This window comes from Oryctolagus cuniculus, chromosome 7, assembly GCF_964237555.1.
Source record: "Oryctolagus cuniculus chromosome 7, mOryCun1.1, whole genome shotgun sequence".
Taxonomy (NCBI): Eukaryota; Metazoa; Chordata; class Mammalia; order Lagomorpha; family Leporidae; genus Oryctolagus; species Oryctolagus cuniculus.
The window spans coordinates 56,587,373-56,609,292 of record NC_091438.1 but is presented as its reverse complement, the minus strand read 5'-3'; the positions used below and the strand labels follow the sequence as shown (position 1 = coordinate 56,609,292).

Genomic DNA, 21,920 nt, shown 5'->3' with positions numbered 1-21,920 from the left:
AATTTTTTATGTTTTTCTTAGATTTATTTATGTATTTGAAAGACAGAGGTATAGAGAGGCAGAGAGGCAGAGAGAGAGAGAGAGAGAGAGAGAGAGAGAGAGAGAGAGAGAGAGAGAGAGGTCCTCCATCCACCAGTTCTCTCCCCAAATGACTGCAAGGGCTAGAACTGAGGCGATCCGAAGCCAGGAGCTTCTTCTAGTTCTCCCACACAGGTACAGAGACCCAAGGACCTGGGCCGTATGCTACTGCCTTCCCAGGCCATAGCAGAGACCTGGATCAGAAGAGGAGCAGCTGGGACCTGCACCAGCGCCCATATGGGATGCCGGCACTGCCACAGTGCCAGCCCCAATAACTTTAATTTAAATGAATGTTTCTCAAGGGCAGAGACAGATCCTTGCATACAGATGGACTAGACTAAAAAACACTGGCATCTATTCACCATTTCCACTTCAGAGCAATTATTTGACATTTACTACTCACTTAAGATATAAATTGAAAAGCCTAACATAGCTGTATCTATAACGTGGGCTTCTACTGAACATACAAAATATTTTTAAGAATTAACTATTATTGATAGAAATGTCACTTATTTTATCTAATAGAAAACAGTTAACATGAATGATCTTTCCATACACAATTCTTCACTAGTTCTTAAGCAGCATTTTTAGAACTTCATATTTTCCCGAAGACAACTTTAATATCACCCCCACACAAAAATATATATAGAAAAAAGATCTTAGATTTTTAAAAATATTACTTATTTGTTTAAATAAAGGCAGAGTGACAGAGAAGGAAAGACAGAGGGAGAGAGATACTGAGACTGAGGAAGAGGTATCATCCATCTGCTGGTTCACTCCCCAAATGCCTACAACAGCCAAGTCTGGATCAGGCCAAAGCCAGGAGCTAGTAACTTCATTCCAGTCTCCCATAAGGGTAGTAGGGGCCAAGAACTTAGGCCATCTTCTGCTTCCTTCCTGGGTGCATATAAAATCAGGAAGCTAGGTGAGAAACGGAGCAGCCAGGACTCAAAATGGAACTCTGATATGGAATGTGGCATCGAATGCATCAGCTTAATCACTGCACAACGCCAAACCTTTAGTTCTTGTTCTCAAACAGTGAGGATTTCTTAATTCCTTACAAATCCTTACCCCAAGATTACTTTATGATCCTTACACAGCAACCACCCAGGTCAGAATTACTTTGCATACACTTGTACGTATTACCCCACAGGTATGCATGATTATCACGTTATAAAAAGTTGAAGCAGGTAGCACGGAAAAGAAGATCATCACAGGGTACAAGGATAAGGAAAGGGGTGAAAGGAAGCTTTTCTAATCATTACTCCACCTTTCTAAGCCAAGCACCTTAAAAATAAAGCAGATTAACCTTCAGTACAAGTTCTAGGAATCACACATTGCCAGGGATAGTAAGAAATATCAGTTATTTGCCAATACCTCCCCAGAAATCTCCATCTATCAGAAATTCCTCTATCAAGAGCAGCTTCCACACTATACAGGGTACTGGCAAAAAAAAAAAAAAAAAAAAGTGTTTGATTGATTGATTTAGTTATGGATCTTTGTAAAAATTCAGAGTAGGAATAGGAGAGGGAAGAAGAAGCATTGGCACACAGGCAAGAGGGAAGGTAGGGTAAAAAGTATCACTGTGTTCCTGAATATATATATATATATATATATATATATATGTATATATATATATGAAATACATGAAATTTATATACCTTAAATAAAACCTTTAAAATAAATAAATAAAAATAATAAAATGTGAGAAAACAAAAGGCAGAAAAAGAGACAGACAGACAGACATTGATCTTCCACCCTCCCTCCACTGGTTTACTCCCCAAAAGGCTGCAACAGGCAGGATTGGAAGAGGCTGAAGCAGGAGCCTGGAATTCCAACCATATCTCCCAGATGAGTGCTGGGAGCCCAAGAACTTGAGCCACCTTCCACTGCTTTCCCAGGCACATTAGCAGGGAGCTGAATCAGAAATGCAGCATCCAGGAGACACTCACATGGGATGCCAGCATTGCAGGCAGCAACTTAACCCACTGCACCAAAACACCATGTTTTATGGGAGAATGCCCTTGAGATCTGTAATTTAAAGTTCCTGAAACTCAAGACCAATTCTAAAGAAGTACACTGCTACATGGCAGTTTGCAATTTACTTGGCCTGTTACTTTTTAAGTTATATAACTTTAAATGCATTATTAATTTGAAGGAATCCATATTACTTTAAATTTTATATACAAATTGAAACTGAATTATTTTTCTTCTATCACAGTACTCTAATTCCAGCACCACTAACAGTACTGAATTTAAAGACAACTTAAAAATGCTAATAGGATAATTAATATGTAAAATAAATATAAAGCCACCTTTCTGATTTAGAAAGAGACTATAATAAGCCTGCAAAGGGAGGAGAGAGAAAAGTGAATATAACACAAAAGATAACAAACTTTAATTAATAACCTTGTAATTCTGTTAGTACCAACCTGTCACTACTTGCTCACTGTCACCTAAGCACAAAGAAGAGATTCTTGGGGCCAGTACTGTGGTACAGAAGGTTAAGCCTTGGCCTGCAGTGTTGACATTCTATATGGGTGCTGGTTCAAGTCCCGGCTGCTCTACTTCCAATCCAGCTCCCTGCTAGTGCACCTGGTAAAGTAGTGGAAGACGGCCCAAATTTGGGGCCCTGCAGAAGAAGTTCCTGGCTCCTGGCTTCAGCCTGGCCCAGCTCTGGCCGCTCCGGCCATCTAAGGAGTGAACCATCAGATGGAAGATTATGTCATAGGGGCATCACCCCCAGAAGATACTAATGGAGTCCTTTCTGCACCACCAACCACAGATATTTCATTACAGCAACAGAAAATGAACTAAGAGCCTTATTACCACAGAAAAGTAAATTTACATAATCTTAAAATATAAGGTTTACAAGAAAGCAGGCCTCATTCATTCAATACAAATGTCCTGTATATTATATTCCACGCACTGTTCTCAAGATAGATATAGAAGGGGGTGGCAGACATTAACCTAAAACACTTAACTATATAAATTGTCATGTCTGCTCTCTCAGATGCCCACCTGGGCTGTCAGGTGTCTGCTCGTCATTGAACTTAGCTAACCCATACAAAAACAAGGGAGATGGGACCAGTGCTCTGGTATAGTGAGTACAGCTGCTGCAATGCAGTGCTGGCATCCCATATGGGCGCTGGTAAGCCCTGGCTGCTCTACTTCCAACCCAGCTCTGTATGGCCTGGGAATGCAGTAGAAGATGGCCCAAGTTCTTGGGCCCCTGTACCCGTGTGTGAAGACCCAGAGGAAGTTCCTGGCTCCTGGCTTCAGATCAGCACAGCTCTGGCCATTGCAGCCAACTGGGGAGTGAACCAGTGAATGGAAGACCCCTCTCTCTCTGCCTCTCTTTCCCTCTGTAACTCTGACTTTCAAATAAATAAATAAATCTAAAAAATAAAAACAAGGGGGAAGGGCAGTGCTATGGCATAATAGGTTAAACCACCATCTGTGATGCCAGCTACCAATAAAGGCACCACTTAAGAGTCCCAACTGCTCCACTTCTGATCCAGCTCCCTGCTAATATGCCTGGGAAAGCAAGGGAGACGGCCCAAGTGCTTGGGTCCCTGAACCCATGTGGAAGACTCAGATAAACCTCCTGAATCCTGGCTTTGGCCTGGCCCACCACTGGTCATTGTGGCCATTTGGGGAGTAACCAGAAAATGAAGATCTTTTGATCTCTCTCACTCTCTGCCTCCCCCTCTCTGTAACTCCACCTTTCAAATAAATAAATCTTTAAATGATGTCTCTAGAATGAAAAATATATGAAGACACTTCAAAAAATCTGTGGAGATAAAATTAAAACATTTTTTGGTGCAAAAAAAATTGAAATCCATGCAAAGTTTTTTCTTTTTTTCTTTTTTTTTTTTTTTTTTGACAGGCAGAGTGGACAGTGAGAGAGAGAGACAGAGAGAAAGGTCTTCCTTTGCCGTTGGTTCACCCTCCAATGGCCGCCGCGGTAGGCGCGCTGCGGCCGGCGCACCGCGCTGATCCGATGGCAGGAGCCAGGAGCCAGGTGCTTTTCCTGGTCTCCCATGGGGTGCAGGGCCCAAGCACCTGGGCCATCCTCCACTGCACTCCCTGGCCACAGCAGAGGGCTGGCCTGGAAGAGGGGCAACCGGGACAGAATCCGGCGCCCCGACCGGGACTAGAACCCGGTGTGCCGGCGCCGCTAGGCGGAGGATTAGCCTAGTGAGCCGCGGCGCCGGCCCATGCAAAGTTTTTTCATAACACATTTTCTATGAACTTTCTGAAGAAAGTTTTTTGTATGACAATATGAAAAATAATATGGAATCTTGATCCAGAGGATAAAGCATTCAAGATGGCATTAGGCTAAAATCTGAAGAACACAAACGTTTAGAGAACAGAATCTTAAGCACTGCCCTTTGCAAGGTCTAAAAGAAAGCTATTGATACTCAACACAGAAAACAAGAGCAAGGATGAGAATGGAGAAATGAACTGGGGCTGGATTAGGCAGAGCCTTGATGCCCATATAAAGGATCTGGAAAGCTAGCTTACCAAAAAGAATAGTAAAAACTACAGACACAATCCGTTAAAACCTTTTAGAAGTTGAAAAGTGTGTAGAGGAATGAACATACTGAGAATTGTTAGTACTGAGGAACTATATAGAGAATACCCAAAAAGCCAGTCTGTACAACAAAACCATGGAAAGGCTAAGTATAAGAGAAGATGGGAATAAAGCAAAGAACTAAAGACAGACAACAGGGATTTAAAATATGTTTAAGGTTCGGTTAGATCTTTTCATTTACTTTTCATCTATTACCTCATATTCTTTTCCTTTTTCTGCTTGTGGAGAAAGTTAACAACAACAACAAAAATGGCTGTAGACACAAAGATACCAGGCACAAGTATAAGAGGGAATTAAGTAAAATTCCATATATTTAACAATGAAATCACCTACCTCCTTCCATAGCTCAGTTCCAAAAATTCTAGTACAAAGGGGAATAATCTACTTTACCACCAGCAAAAAAAAAAAAAAAAAAAAAAGATGGTTTTTAGCTTTAGAAATTAGAAGTTGGGGGCCAGTGCTGTGGCGTAGCAGGTAAAGCCACCGCCTGCAGTGCCAGCATTCCATATGGGCACTGGTTCAAGTTCCGGCTGCTCCACTTCCGATCCAGCTCTCTGCTATGGCCTGGGAAAGCAGTAGAAGACTGCCCAAGTCCTTGGGCCCCTGCGACCGCATGGGAAGACTCAGAAGAAGCTCCTGGCTCCTGGCTTTGGATCAGCGCAGCTCTGGCCGTTGTGGCCAATTGGCGAGTGAACCAGTGGATGAAGACCTCTCTCTCTCTGCCTCTCCTCCTTTCTCTGTATAATTCTGACTTTCAAATAAATAAATAAATCTTTAAAAAAAAAAAAGAAATAAAAGTCACAGAGAAAAGATCTCTTAACATTGATATTTGGACATTTATTCACAATGATATGGCTAGACTCCCCATCTAGAAGTCCTACTTATATGTGTTCATAGTTTCTCATCAGTTTTACAGACATGTTTAAGTATGAACAAATCACTAGACCACATATGAAGAAAACATGGAACATAAACAGAAGACTAAAACAAACAACAAAGAGCTCAAAGAAAGCTGAGACAACTTACAGCATAAAAGAAAATTCAAAACAAATATAGTCAGGGCAGAGATTGGTGCAGCAGTTACTTTGTCACTTGGAAAATCTGCATCTCCTATCCATATACCTAGTTCAATTCAGCTAGCTATTGCACACCCTGGGAGGCAGCAGATGGCTCAAGTAGTTGGGTCCCTGCCCAACCACCTGGGAGACTCAGATGGAGTTCCAGATTCCTAACTTTGCCCTGGCTCAGCTCTGGCTGTTGTGGGCATTAGGGGAGCATGAACCAAGTGATAAAGATCTCTGTCTGTGTCTGCCTTTCAACTAAGAATGAAAATAAATAAATGTAAAACAGAACAACCACAAAGGATCAGGAATCATTACAACTAATTGAATTTCTTAACAGCAAAAGGGGAAATTCAAAAACACTGGAGTAATTCCTTCATAAATCAAAAGAAAAATGATCTCCAACCTAGAATTCCACACCTATATAAACTACCAACTAAATATAATACACAACTATTCAGACACGAGGTCTTATGTGAGTCATCAAATCCAAACAGTAGTCATGGAATCCCAGAACAGAAAACAAACAGAAGTTCCAGGATATGCATGTGGATTAACAGACATTTATACAAATATTTACTGTAACACAATTATAAAACTGTAAACAACCTAAATGTACAAGAACAGGAGAATAAACAGTGATGTAGTCACACAACAAAATCCTAAATATAGTGGTTAAAATGCACAAACTGGAATTACAGGTATCAATATAATTCTCAAATACAATGCTGAACCACAAAAACCTGCAGAATACATGCCATATACCGTTTACAAATTTTTAAAGCATAAAATTATCACCGCTGTTTTTGCCTTCATACTGTAATGAATTATAATTGTATGTTGCCTGGATATCCACTTTGAATACAAGTTTAACTTTCTTATTCCAGAAGCAAGGCCCAGTCACCCTTTATATAGTTTATAGTTCTCTACCATACCCAAATCACTTAGGCTACAGGCCAGAAATGAGAACTTAAGAGGCATCTCTTCTGCTTAGCAGACTGTGTGCCCTACTTTCCTGCCACTTCCTTTAATAGATCATTCTGCTATCTGACTGTAATCTTAAAAGTGACCCACACCAAATTCTCTCATATATGGTAGTACTTAAAAAAAAAAAAAAAAAAAAAAAAAAAAAAAAAAAAAACAACTCATAGAGGAGCCAGCATTGTAGTTCAGTGGGATAAGGTATTGCACATCAAAGTGGCAGTTTGAATCCTCACCACTCCATTTCTAATCCAGCTCCCTGTTAATGCACATGGGAAGCCAGCAGATAATGGTCAAAGTGCTTGGACCCCCTACAAGCCACATAGAAGACCTGGATGGAGTTCCAGGATCCTGGCTTTGGCCCGGCCCAGCCTCAGCTGTTGAGGCCATATGGGGAGTAAACCAGAAGATGGAAGCTCGCTCACTCTCTGTACCTGCCTGTCACTGTCTTTTGCATAAATAAATTGTTTTTAATTTGTGAAAAAATGAAAGTAAAAGATATTTATTTTGGTGTAAATTTCTTTAAAACCCATGCAGTCTTTTTCATAATGTGCATTTCCCAGGAACTTTTTGATGACCCGACCCTTCCCATACTGTTGGTCGTTAGGTTCTCTCTCTTTGCCTGATTCTTTATCCCTGCTTCTTATTACCTACAGAGGACTACCCTCCCAACTCATTATACCTTCCCTGCCTTGATGTTTAAGTAATGAATTTTTGAACAGATTTCCTACTGTGGATGCAGTGTTAAATTTGGGCCTTCCATCTAAAGAACCAGGGGCTACCCCAAGCTGGGACATCAGGAAGAACACAATGTCAGGCTCACAGTACCACAGCGATGGTCAGACAGGCATAAAATGGACAAGAGCCACGTGGGTATCTGCCAGTATGAAAAAGCTTCCTGCGTGAGGGGCCCTCTGACTTGGCTGCACAAGTAGGCACTAGGTTATCCACAGGTAAAAAAAAAAAAAAAGTATCTTGCGTGGGGCTGTTACTGTGGCATAGTAGGCTAAGCTTCCACCTGTGGTGCCAGCATCCCATGAGTTCTTGTTCGTGTTCCAGCTGTTCCTCTTCAAATCCAGCTCCCTGCTTATGGCCTGGAAAGCAGTGGAAGATGGCCCAAGTACTTGGGCCCTTGCATCTGTGTGGGAGACCCAGAAGAAGCACTTACTTCCTGGCTTTGGATCAACTCAGCTACAGCCATTGTGGCCATTTGGGGAGTGAACCAGCAGATGGAAGACCTTTCTGTCTCTCCCTCTCTCTGTCTGTAACTCTGCCTCACAAATCAATAAATAAAATCTTTTTAAAAAATTATCTTGTGAAAGGCACACTGTAAACTTCCTTTCCTTTCCTAGCTGCTCTGGTACTAAAACCCCAATTTAGCTGGGGGCTCTCAAAATACACACATTATTAAAACATTAAATGATGCAATAAAATTATAAACCACAAATTCAGGATAAAGAGTTACTTCTGGGGAGAAAGAAAAAGTTATTCTTTTTATTTTCAAAACACAGAGAACACATACAAAGCAGGAATTCATTTAATATAAATTGGAGGGGTGGGGATAGGTAATTGACATTAAAGATCCTAAACAAATGAATACAAAGTTTCTGTTCGGGATGATGAAAAAGTTCTGGAAATGAACGGTGGTGATGACTGTGTAACACTGTACATGAACTTACTGCCACAGAATTATATGCTGAAAAATGGTCAAAATGATAAATTTTATTTTAGGTGTATTTTATGATAAAAAAAAATAATTTAGGCAGGCTAAGAGATGGAACCCAAAAGCCAAGTAGACAGATTAGTCTTTGAGGAGGAGTAGGTATCTTCTCTATTTTAACAAGGAATGAGGAAAAGATGTACAGATTAAAAGCCTAAATTGTCACTATGGAGAACAAGCAAGCAAGCTGAACAAAGACATTTCTAAGCAATGTTGAGGGTTCAGTGGAACTCAGGAAACCTTACAAACAGACAAGGCCTCAAATGAAATGATTACCAATACGGAAATGATTTTTCTTTTAATAAAAATCTGTACTAAGTAGAGGTTAGACAAGAGTGTCTTTCAGTTTATAATGCTAGGGAATTCTAAAAAGATGCTATCTACAAGTCAAATGAAAGGAATCAGAGTAATAGTAGATGGCATATAGTTTTAAAAGGTTTTTTTAAAGTTTATTTTTATTTGAAAAGCAGAAAAAGATCAATCTTCTTTTCCTCTGGTTCACTCTACCAAATGCCCACAACAGCTAGAGCTGGGCCAGGTCAAAAGGAGGAACACGGAACTCAGGATCTCTCACTTAAGGTAGCAGGGACCCAAGTACTTAAGCCATAATCTGCTGCCTCCCAACATGAGCGTTAGCAGGAAGCTGGATCTAAAGTAGAAGCAGGATTCAATCGCAGGACTTGCAATTTGGGTGGCTTAACCCACTAGGTCACAATGCCTGCCCTGGGATATGGTTTTAAACAGTGTTTCTTAAACTTCCTCAATTACAGGAATCAGATCAGTTGAGGTATTTATCTCAACTTTTCCACATCTAATGCATCAGAATTTTCAGAAAAAGAACCTGAGATCCTAATATGTATTTTGAATTAGCAACCCCAGTTTATTCTTTGAATCTGGTAGGCTTGGGAAACTCTGGCCTGGAAATCCTCCCTGTAGTCAAAAAGAGGTTGATCTCTACCACTTTCCAAAGTATATATACACTGGGGCACAGTGAAGGAAGAAATAAGTGTTGAGAGGACTACAACAAGGTAAGGAGAGACTAAATAGAAAGAAGTAAAGCTGCCAGAAGACGTGTCAACAGAGAAAACTTAGCTTTTTGTAAAATTAGAAGGCAAAATGGGTAGATGAAAAGGATGTGGAATCACAGAAATATGCATATAGGAAAATAGTTTGATATATATTAAAAATTTCGATATATTTTAAATAGCTGTAAAATATAAAACGATCTTTAAATATACACATTGTTTTGGGTCAATACATATCTAGTCCTACAGATGAGAAACTCAACTTTACAAAATTATCCTGAAGCAACTTCTGAGAGTTAAGTAAGTTCAACTGTGTCCCCAACATATACATCGTTTATAAGGGACAGCCATAACCAATTAAAAACTCCGTGGTGGGGCCAATGCTGTGGCATAGCAGGTAAGGCCACCTGCAGTGCTGGCATCCCATAGGGGCTCCAGTCAAGTCCCAGCTGCTCCACTTCCAGTCCAGCTCTCTGCTATGCACCCACATAGCAGACCAGGAAGAAGCTCCTGGCTTCAGATCGGCATAGCTACAGCCATTGTAGCCATCTGGGGAGTGAGCCATCAGATGGAGGTGCGCTCGCTCGCTTGCTCACGCTCTCTCTCTGCCTCTCTGTAACTGCCTTTCAAATAAATAAATCTTAAAAAAAAAAAAAAAAAAAAAAAAAAAAACCTCAGTGGTGCACCAAGCTAGAAATGTACTATATGGAAAAGCCAGTTATAGCGGAGGGGTAGATTATTTCACAGAACTCATGTTTTAGGAAGAAGCCTATTCAAGCTAATTATTTAAAAAAACAGAAGGGAAAAAGCTTGTCAGAAATTATGTTAACACTGTGACCTGTAAATGGAAAGGCATTACTACTTGAAAACATACAGTGAGAAAAGCAGTATGAATGGGTCAAAGTGAATTATAAGCTGTAATCAGGAATGACAAAAAAAGAATCTACTATTTGTACTGGTGTCATTAAATTTTATAAGCCAGCTTTTTAAAATATTTATTTCTCCTTTCATATAGCACACTGATATGTAGAATTCTTTAAGGGTTTATCTCCCAAATTTTACATCACTATACAAATTCTTTATTACTAGTATCAATTCATTATAAAAAGTTAATTATATTAATCAAAGATCTGAAAGCACATACTAAATCCATTTAAGGCTTTGTCCCACACACAATAGGGAAATAAGTTTTTGTTTTCTAGAACAGTAGACATTTAGATTGAATATAAGCTTACAGAACATAACCATTTTATAGATTAATAAAAGTAACATAAGAAATGCTACCTAAAAAAAGGTAAAAAGACATGATCTTTAATAAGACCACAATTATGTGTGTCTATGTGTTTATAATTTTTCTGAAAAAAAAGAACTTAAAATACACATATTGAGTGGCTGTTTGGTCTAGCGATTAAGACAGCAGTTCCTACATCAGAGTATCTGGGTTCAATCCTCAGCTCTGGCTCCTGCTTCCAGTTTCCTGCTAGTGTAGACCCTGGGAAGCATCAGTGATGGCTAAAGTAGGTTTCTGACACCTAGCTGGAAAACCAGAATTGAGTTCCCACCTCTCGAGTATGGGTGGCTGTGGACACTGAGAGCATTCACAGAGTGAGCTAGTGCTCATGAGCACGCTCGCTCTTTGCTTTGTAGCTAATTTAAAACAAAAACAGCCAGCGCCGCGGCTCACTAGGCTAATCCTCCGCCTTGCGGTGCCAGCACACCGGGTTCTAGTCCCGGTCGGGGCACCGGATTCTGTCCCGGTTGCCCCTCTTCCAGGCCAGCTCTCTGCTGTGGCCAGGGAAGTGCAGTGGAGGATGGCCCAAGTACTTGGGCCCTGAACCCCATGGGAGACCAGGAGAAGTACTTGGCTCCTGCCATCGGATCAGCACGGCGCGCCGGCCGCGGTACGCCGGCAGCGGCGGCCATTGGAGGGTGAACCAAAGGCAAAGGAAGAAAGACCTTTCTCTCTGTCTCTCTCTCTCACTGTCCACTCTGCCTGTCTAAAAAATAAAATAAAATAAAACAAAAACAGAGTTAGGGGTAAGCATTTGGTCTAGGCCCACATGCTATGGGAGGAGTACCTGGGTTTTTACAGCCCAGGTCTTGCTCCCGATTCCAGCTTTCCTGCCACTGCAGACCCTGTGAGACATCAGGTGATGGCTTGGCTGGTTGGGTCCGTGCCATCTATTTGGAAGACCTGGACTGAGCTTCCCAGCTCCTGGTTTTGACTGCAGGTCCAACCCCAACCACTGCAGGTACCTGGGCAGTAAACTGGCATTTGGGAGCTCTCTGTGTCTGCCTCCCATATAAATAAGATTAATTTTTAAAAGCATATTTACCAGTCTCTCCTCTCCCCAGCACATACATTTATTATATATCCTTCTTCTTCACGTATACCCTTCAATTGCTACACTAAACATCCAGCTCACTGTAAGATTTTTATAATACAGAAGATGTCAAGGATTGCATGCTTATCGCCAAGCTATCACAATTCAAAGTACAAAATCATTGAAAAAGTTTTGGGGGCTGGAAGTGTGGCACAGATTAAGACATTACCTGTGACACCAGCACCCCATACAGGTGCCAGTTAATGTCCCAGCTGCTCCACTTCCAATTAAGCCCTGCTAATGGCCTGGAAAAGCAGTGCAAGATGGCTCAAGCACTTGGACCTCTATCACCCACGTGGGAGACCCGAAAGAAGCTACTGGCTCTTGGCTTCAGCATGGCCCAGTCCTCGCCACTGCAGCCATTTGGAAGGTTACCAGCAGATGGAAGATTAATCTCTGACTCACTCTCTCTGCCTTTCAAATAAATTTAAAAAACCTTTTTCTTAAAAAAATTTTCGGCCGGCGCCGCGGCTCACTTGACTAATCCTCCACCTGAGGCACCAGCACCCCAGGTTCTAGTCCCGGTTAGGGCGCCGGACTCTATCCTGGTTGCTCCTCTTCCAGTCCAGCTCTCTGCTTTGGCCTGGGAGTGCAATGGAGGATGGCCCAAGTGCTTGGGCCCTGCACCGGCATGGGAGACCAAGAAGAAGCACCTGGATCCTGGCTTCGGATTGGCGCAGCGTGCCAGCCATAGTAACCTTTTGGGGGGTGAACCGATGGAAAAAGAAGACCTTTCTTTTTGATTCTATCAGCTAGTATTTGCAGACACTATTCTTGTTTATGTGATCCCTTTGGTTCTTAGTCCTATCATTACGATCAATTGTGAACAGAAATTGATCACTGGGACTAGTGAGATGGCATTGGTACATGCCACCTCGATGGGATTGAATTCAAATCCCCTGGTATGTTTCTAACTCTACTGTTTGAGGTAAGTCAGCTTGAGCATGTCCCGAATTGCACACCTCTTCCCTCTCTTATTCCCACTCTTATATTTAACAGCGATCACTTTTCAGTTAAGTTTCAGCACTTAAGAAGAATTGTGTATTGATTACAGTATTCAACCAAAAGTATTAAGTAGAACAAACAAAAAAAATACTAAGAGGGATAACATATTAAGTGGCTCATCAACAGTCAGGGTGAGGGCTGATCAAGTTGAATGATCCAACACGGGAAGTGAGATACACAGCAGACCCATAGAATGGCAAATGTCCTAACAGCACTCTGGCCTCATAATCAGCCCTTAAGGCATGCGAATCCGGCTGAAAAGCCCATGAGAGTATTTCAGGCATGGAAAGCCAAGACACTCTGGGGGAAAAAAAAAAAACCTAAATGAAAGATCTCCACGAGTGAGATCCCAGTGGAAAGAATGGGTCATCAAAGAAGGAGGTACCTTTCGCTGAAGGGAGGAGAGAACTTCCACTTTGACCATGGCCTTGTCTAAATATGATCAGAGTCAGTGAACTCAGGGGGCTTCCATAGCCTTGGCAGCTCATGACAAGAGCCTAGGGTGATTACTGAGGCCATAAACAAGAGTGTCAATTTGTTAAGTCAACAACAGGAGTCACTGTGCACTTACTCTTCATGTAGGATCTTTGTCCTTAGTGTGCTGTACATTGAGATCTAATGCTATAACTAGTACTCAAACAGTATTTTTCACTTTATGTTTCTGTGTGGGAGCAAACTGTTGAAATCTTTACTTAATGTATGCTCAACTGATCTTCTGTATATAAAGAGAATCGAAAATGAATCTTGATATGAATGGAAGGGGAGAGGGAGTGGATAAGGGGAGGGTTGCGGGTTGGAGGGACGTTATGGGGGGGAAGCCATTGTAATCAATATTCTGTACTTTGGAAATTTATATTCATTAAATAAAAGTTAAAAAAAAAAAAAAAGAAGACCTTTCTCTCTCTCTCTCTCTCACTAACTCTGTCTGTAAAAAAAATTTTTTTTCAAGTAGCCAATATTGTAATTACAAATACAAAACCTAATTTAAAAATAGCATAGCTTAACATTTATTCTTAAGGTATACATAAGTGTACACATATTTAATTTTGAGGAGAAATAACATTTCTAAGTGAGCTCTAATTTTTCTCTATTAACTGACCTTAGGATTCCACAAACACTGGAACCTTTTGGTCAAACCTGGTATTTAGCCTGTTATATTAAAATTTATTCAGAACTGAATAATACTGCAGAATTAAGACACCAAATTGTGTCAGTACATATGTAGTCTTTTACAGCAAAAATTCAAATTTACAACATTAACCTGTATCAATTGCTAAGAGTCAGTAATCAAATAAGTTATCAGTTTGTTTCTTCAACGATATAAACTTACCTCCTTTGGTATTAGAACATTTTATTTCTACAGAATGTTAAAAAAAATAATAAAAAAAGGCCTATATACATAGGTCTACCTATAGCCACTAAAATAATTTAAAAATAGCAAAGTCACAGTAACCAAAATTTTTCTTGCACAAAACAAACCTGCACTTCATTTCTTCTGGCTAGAGGACATGAGTTCTAAGGTAGAACTTCTCAAACTTTCAAGTACACATGAACCACCAGGGCACCTTTCAACAGAAGATTCTGATTCAGAAGATCTGGATAAGGGCATGAGAGTCTGCCTTTCTGACAAGCTCCCTAGTAGTGCCCAGTTTTTAAGTACAGCACATTATAAACAGCAAAGTTACAAAGAAAAGGCATAGTTTACAATATTTAAAAATCCATAGTTAACATTTCCAAAAAAATTCCTAATTAATCAGTACCTTCCATGTTTATCTTACTTGATTCCCTATATGGATATAATAATCACTCCATCATTCTTAAAATCTAGAAAACTTTTAGGGGCCAGTGTTTGGCATGGTGGGCAAAGTCGCAGCCTGCAATGCCAGCATCTCATCTGGGCTCCAGTTCATATTCCAGCTGCTCTACTTCCAATCCAACTCCCTGCTAATGCATCTGAGAAAGCAGAGGAAAATGGCCCAAGTGCTTAGGCCCCTGCATCCATGTGAGGGACCAGGATGAAGCATGAAGCTCTTGGTTCCTGGCTTCGGCATGACCCAGCCCTGGCCACTGCAGCCATTTGAGGAGTGAACCAGCAGGTGGAAGATCACTGTCTCTCTCTTACATATAAGGAAAATAAATCTTTATAAAAAATCTAGATTGGGGCCAGCGCTGTGGCATAGTGGATAAAGCCGCCACCTGCAGTACCAGCATCCCATATGGGTGTCGGTTAGGGTCCCAGCTGCTCCACTTTGCATCCAGCTCTCTGCTATGGTCTGGGAAAGCAGTGGAAGATGGCCCAAGTCCTTGGGCCCCTGCACCTGTGTGGAAGACCTGGAAGAAGTTACTGGCTCCTGGCTTTGGATCGCCACAGCTGCCATCATTGTGGCCATCTGGGGAGTGAACAAGTGGATGGAAGACCTCTCTCTCTCTCTGCCTCTCTTTCTCTGTGTAACTTTGCCTTTCAAATAAATAAATAAATCTTTAAAAAATTTTAGAAAACATATATTCTTAGTCTCATCTACCTTTCTTTTTGGTCTTTTCCCATGTTTCTCGTACTCATACAAGTTCATCACAAGATTCATCCTTGTCTTTCTTTTCCATTCTAATGCTATCCCTGGATCACCTAGCTATTTGCCAATTTATTCAACATCTACATCTTCTGCCTGCATTTGCCTCCCAATCTTAGATCCAGATATTCGAGTACCTAATAGATATTCTAACAGCACCCATATAGACACCTCTACCTCAAAAACTGGAGGCTGGCATTATGTCACAGCTGATTAAGCTGCTGCCTATGATGCCAGAATCTCCCAGTAGAGTACCAACCAGTTTAAGTCCCAGGTACTCTGCTTCCAATCCACCTTCCTGATAATGTGCCTGGAAAAGCAGTGGCTTATGGCTCAAGTGCCTGAGCCCCTACCACTCATGTGGCAGACCTGGATGGAGTTCCTAGCTCCTGGCTTTGGCCTGGCCCAGCCCCAGCTGTTGCAGCCATTTGAGAAATGAACCAGCAGATGGAAGATCTGTCTCTCCCTCTCTTTCTACCTTCTAAAATAAATAAATAAATCTTAAAACAAACAAAAGCCTTAAACTGAACTCACCAACACCTTCTACCCCCAAGAAACCAGCTTTTCCAACCCTGCATTGACTCTGACCAGCACCACTATCCCCCTTTTGTCCAGACCACACCTTAAGACATTCTTTCCATGTCCCTCACCAAGTCTAGTTAATCTCTATCATCTAATTATAATCTCAAATCTTATTATTTTCTTTCTAGTATCAATACCAGTTTGAGGGCAGGCATTTTGGTGCAGAAGATTAAGCTGCTGCTTTTGACACCAGCACCCCAGATCAGAGTGCCAGTCTGAGTCTCCAATGCTCTGCTTTGGATCCAGCTTCCTACTAATGGGCCTGTGAAAGTAGTCTCCCAAGTACGCAGGCCCCTATCACTTATGAGAAACCTAAATGGAGTCCCTGGCCCCTGGCTTCAGCCTGACCCAGCCCCAGCTGTTGCAACTATTTGAGAAGTGAACTAGCAGTTGGAGGATCAATCTCTCTCTCGTCTTAAGTCTTGTTTAAAAAAAGAGAGAGAGAATACCAGTTTGGACATGGATCATTTCTCATCTGTTTACTACAGTAACCTTGTCAATCTTCTTGATTCTGATTCCATTTCCATTCTTGGTTACATTCCCCACAGTACCATGCAATCTTTGCAAATATAAATTGCTCAACATTCACCTGTTAATATTCACCAATAATTCCTTATTACCTTTAGGAAAAAGTACTTTTTTTTCATTACGTCATAAAAGCTCTTCACACTATTGATTTCCTTTCTCTCTCCTCTCTCTGAATTCCTACCACTTCTTAACAGTGAGCCATCGGCTTGCATGTCAAGCTATTTGTAGCTCCCTGAAAATGGAATATTCTCAAATGCCTCTATGCATTTGCATAAGCTATAATTCTCCTTTGTTTAAAATGCCCTTACCAGGGCCAGCACTACAGTGCAGCAGATTAAAGCCACAGCCTGCAGCATCAGCATCCCATATGGGCATCGGTTTAAGTCCCAGATGCTCCACTTCCAATCCAGCTCCCTATTAATGCACCTGGGAAAGCAGTGCAGATGGTCCAAGTGCTTGGGCACTTGCAACCATTTGAGAGACCAGAAGAAGCTCCTGGCTTCAAACTGGTCCAGCCCAGGTCATCGTAGCCATCTGGGGAGTAAACCAGTGGATAGAAGATCTCTCTCTCTCTCTCTCTCTCTCTCTCTCCTTTTCTTGCTCTGTAACTCTGCCTTTCAAACAAACAAATAAATCCCCTCCCCCAAAAAAAGTCTTTACCAAGTTAAGTATTAATCTGCTTTCAAGATTCTACTCAAAGGGCTGGTGTTGAGGCACAGCAGGTTAAGCCATCATCTGTGACACGGCATTCCGTATGAGAGCCATTTTGAGTCCTGGCTGATCCACTTTCAACCCAGATCCCTGCTAATGTGCCTGGGAAAGCAGTGGAGGACGGTCTGATTGCTTGGACCGCTGACACCAATGTGGAAGACCTGGATGGGTTTCCAGGCTCCTTGTGACTTTGGCCTGGTCCAGCCCCTGCTACTGTGGCCATTTAGGGAGTGAACCAGCAGACAGCAGATCTCTTACTCTTTCTCCTCTGTGCGTGTGTATGTGTGTGTGTGTCTCCCTCTTCCTCTAACTCTGCCTTTCAAATAAATAAAATAAATCTTAAAAAAGAAAAAAAAGTTCTACTCAAGTATCCATGCCTTAAAATGTCCTTCCTGGCGCTGGCACTGTGGCATAGCAAGTAAAGCTGCCATCTGCAGCTCAGGCATCCCATATGGGCAACTGGTTTGAATCCCACCTGCTCCACTTCCAATCCAGTTCTCTTTTGGAGGCCTGAGAAAGCAACGGAAGATGACCCAAGTGTTTGGGCCCCTGCTACATACATAGGAGACCTGGATAAAGCTCCTGGCTTCAGCATGGCCCAGTGCTGCCTAATGCAACCAACTGTGGAGTAAACCAGCAGATGGAAGGCATCTCTTTCTCTCCCCACTTCTCTCTCTATAACACTGACTTTTAAAATAAATAAATAAATCTTCAAAAAAAAAAAGCTTTTCCTAATCACAAGTCTGAGATAACCCCACAGACTTCTGATCCCTATCTCTACTCTAATACATCAGCTGTATTGGAATTGTTAGTTGATTCATCTCCACTACACTGAGCTCATCAATTAGGTGAACAACTGCCCAGTCCAAAATAAGTTCTCAATAAATGCGGACTAAACTGAATAATACTCAAGAATAATTATTATGGCTATATAGTTAAACTATAAATAACTTCCAATAACAGTATCTCTAAAATAAAAAATTAACAACTTTATTTAGGTCAATCACATTTTGTAAGACTTCCCAAGACAAAGAAATCCAAAATATTCTAGGTATTCATTTATTCCCAATGATCTAAAGGCATGTGGTAAAAACATTAGAAACAAAGCCTTCTGTACACTGCTTTAATTTCACCGACTACAGTAGTAGACATATTTTTATTTTTTTATTTTTTTTATTTTTTTTATTTTTTTTATTTTATTTTTTTTTTTTTTTGACAGGCAGAGTGGACAGTGAGAGAGAGAGACAGAGAGAAAGGTCTTCCTTAGCCGTTGGTTCACCCTCCAATGGCCGCCGCGGCCGGCGCGCTGCGGCCGGCGCACCGCGCTGATCCGATGGCAGGAGCCAGGAGCCAGGTGCTTTTCCTGGTCTCCCATGGGGTGCAGGGCCCAAGCACCTGGGCCATCCTCCACTGCACTCCCTGGCCACAGCAGAGGGCTGGCCTGGAAGAGGGGCAACCGGGACAGAATCCGGCGCCCCGACCGGGACTAGAACCCGGTGTGCCGGCGCCGCTAGGCGGAGGATTAGCCTAGTGAGCCGCGGCGCCGGCCAGTAGTAGACATATAAAAGCACTAATCTCTTCTCCAATAACTGAAGCAAGGAACAAGTGTAGTAAAATTGCGTGCTATTGCTCAAGCAATAGATTTACACCTTGACTCTTCTGCTTGCTAGCCATGTAGCCTTGGTTAACAAAGAGCATCCACAATCCTCAGTTTCTTCAATGGATGAAAAATAGAACTGCTTACCTAACTCCCCAATTGCTATAAATATTCATATATGAATGTGAAAACATTTCTATAATCCATAAAGTGCTAAATAAATTTGAACTATTTGTATTAGTTTAAATCCCAACATTTAAAATATGCCAAAGATTTTACAGGCACAAATTTAAGTTAAAAGTCTTATGGGCTCATTTAACCTCCTACTTCTACATCACACTTCTCTCCAAGGCCAGAAATTCATAAATAAAATTAAGTTCCATGACCTCCAGATCACAAACTTGTCCAACAGTTCTCAATATTCTTATAAGACTGACATACTTAATATCTAATTTAATAATAATCTGCTAATTTTTTTAAAGTGGTTATTTTAGAAATCTCAAAGTAAATCTCAAGGTAAGTTGTTGGTAAAGTCATTAAAATCTCAGCTCCATTTTAAAAAATTAATTGGAGGACAAAAATCAGCAGGGAATATTTGAAGATATTTTAAAAACTCTTTTTCTAAAAACTGTTAAGATGGAACTCTCTGCTGACAAACTTTATCTGCTACAGCCTAATACAAAAGTTAAAAAGTCACCCTTACAAAACCAGGACCTTTCCCCCACAAATTTCTGGCTTATTTCTCAGATATGCATGCTGGTCTATCAATCAGAAGAGAAAATTTGCTGCATTTTTCTAAACTAAAAAAGTGACAGGGTACATTAACTCTGCTCTCAGCAGTATCTTTCCTTGTTAACTAAGGACTTACTGGGATTAATGGAATATATCAGGAAAACAGTTTTCAGTCTCTTCTGTTGTATTTATAAAAATAGGACTCCTTAACTTTCAAAGGGCAAAACTCTTTTTAAAAAAAAAGAAAAAGAAAAAAGAAAATCTACTACAAAAGTCAGCACTTCGGTACCTGATTGTGGTAATAAGGCCAAAATCCAAGACGAAGCCCTTTATTGCACATCGTGTTCCAACGTCTTGGGCAGCCCCGTCTTGCGACCTCTCCAGATTGGCTGCTCCTGCTCTCTCTACTGCAGAGAGAACTTCAATTAGATAAATTCTGAAGCTCATAAATCTAAACTGGCTTCTCCCCTCACTGGAGGCAAGGATGGTAAGACTCACTAAAAAGATTCAAGTTAGAGGTTTCAAATAAATCTAAGTGGCATGAAACCACAATAATGTAAGCAGCTGAGAGTCTTATTATGCAACAGACTATCCTTTAAAAAAAAAGTCTTCAGGGAAAAGAATGGCAGCAAATTACTAGACAACCTGAAAAAACAGGCTGCAAAATCATAAATCACTAAAAAAGTGAAACAGTCTCCACTCATCTTGAATTTACAACATACATAGTACAAACTTACAGCCTACCATCCATAACCATAATCCTTATGAGAAAAGCAAGCAGGAAAAAAACTAGGACACAGTATCAATTTATTTTTACACCCTAACATAACTTCAGTGAAAAAAATGCTTGGTTTAAATACTGGTTAGGAAAGGAAGCAGTCGTTTCCCTGCTGACTTAAGCCTAGCCTCCCAAGCAAGGCTTCAGAAAATGTCTTCACCTACAACAGTGCACAGGCAGAAGGAGCACAGGCTACAGCAGTCTTCCTAGTGACACTCCCATGTAACATAAATGGGGTATATTTCTGGGACAGACTGCCAACAAGTTACTGAAAGAAGAGAAACAAAAATAGGAAAAACTTAATAAATAAGCAGGCCAACAACCTCACATGTTTTATTATGACAGTAAGCTTAAGTCTTAAATAAAGTTACCTTGAGGTTACCAGATCTAAACCACATTTTCCACACTACCATTACCTGACTTGGGAAAGACAGTATGAGTTTTCAAGCTGGCTTGCCATAGAGACTTGGAATGATGCATAACATGTATAAAGCACTTCTTCAAGAAAGTCAACAAGCCCCATTCCAAAGAACTCTGTGATTACAATTTTTCAATGGGAGATACAGACAATTTGAAGCACCTTTATCACCATGAATTTTTATCAAAATGAGCTGGTATAAACTATATAATAGAATGAAGTTAATACAGTTAAGATACTGTGTTTACTAAATAATTAAACAATTATTTTAACCTTACCTGAGTGTGGAAATTTGAAATGGTTGTTGTTTCAATATCTTTCTTGCCCAGAATTTCCATTTTCACTGGAGTGTTGGGGAAATTAAAAGCAAAGTAGTCCAAGAAGTCTGGGAGATAAGCGGCCGCTCCATGCACTATTGCTAAAGCATAGTAAGCAGCATTTTTCTCATTTTCGCTGAATGTCAAAGCAAGAAACTCCTCAGAAAATCTCTCCATCTCCATTGGAGACAAAAATGAGAGTTCATCCATGTAAGCATGAAGGACAAGAGCACCACCATTGGACTGGTGTTCCTCATGAATAAAGTTGCTAAATTTAGTACCTGTTTTTAAGAAATTTCTACGAATAGAATGTTCCTGGTGAGTCATGAAAGGTGTTTGTACTCCCTGGGGTACCCGATATTCTTGCATGCCCAAGTTTAATCGGCATAGCTGTTCATCTTTCAGATACCTGAAGGACTCCTTATTAACTCCTGAAGTGCTATTTAGTTGTCCTTGGGAGAGGATTTCCTTACTGATGCGAGTCAGGCCAGCACAGACAGTTTGTACTTCCTTATTGTACATTTTAAGACGTCTTCCTCGCATGTCTTCTCGGTGTTTCTTTTTCTTTTTCTTCTTTATTTTCTTCAAGACAAAATCATCAGCTCTCTGGGTTTTACCATTTTCATCTGGTGTTTCTGGCCACAATAATTAAAAAGAAGTTAGTTGCTAAGACTAGTGTCAATATACAAGCTTCTTAAGGTACTTGATCACAAATTAAAGTCTATCTTCAATTTCTCAGAATTTTCCATTACAACTTACATCTTTAGAAAATGAATGACACAAAGATCTTAAAATACAATAACATTCTTGGTTGAAGATTAGGTTAAAAAGTAGGTAAT

General features: G+C 40.8%; 1 protein-coding gene across 1 annotated transcript in view; it reads right to left on the bottom strand.

Moving 5' to 3' along the window:
- The window catches only part of RSBN1 (round spermatid basic protein 1), a 55,525-nt gene that overhangs the window by 15,218 nt on the left and 18,387 nt on the right, over positions 1-21,920 (bottom strand). The window contains exon 2 of the mRNA XM_002715758.5: positions 21,043-21,716. Within this exon, the coding sequence (XP_002715804.1) occupies positions 21,043-21,716 (674 nt within the window). The remainder of the gene's footprint in view (positions 1-21,042; positions 21,717-21,920) is intronic.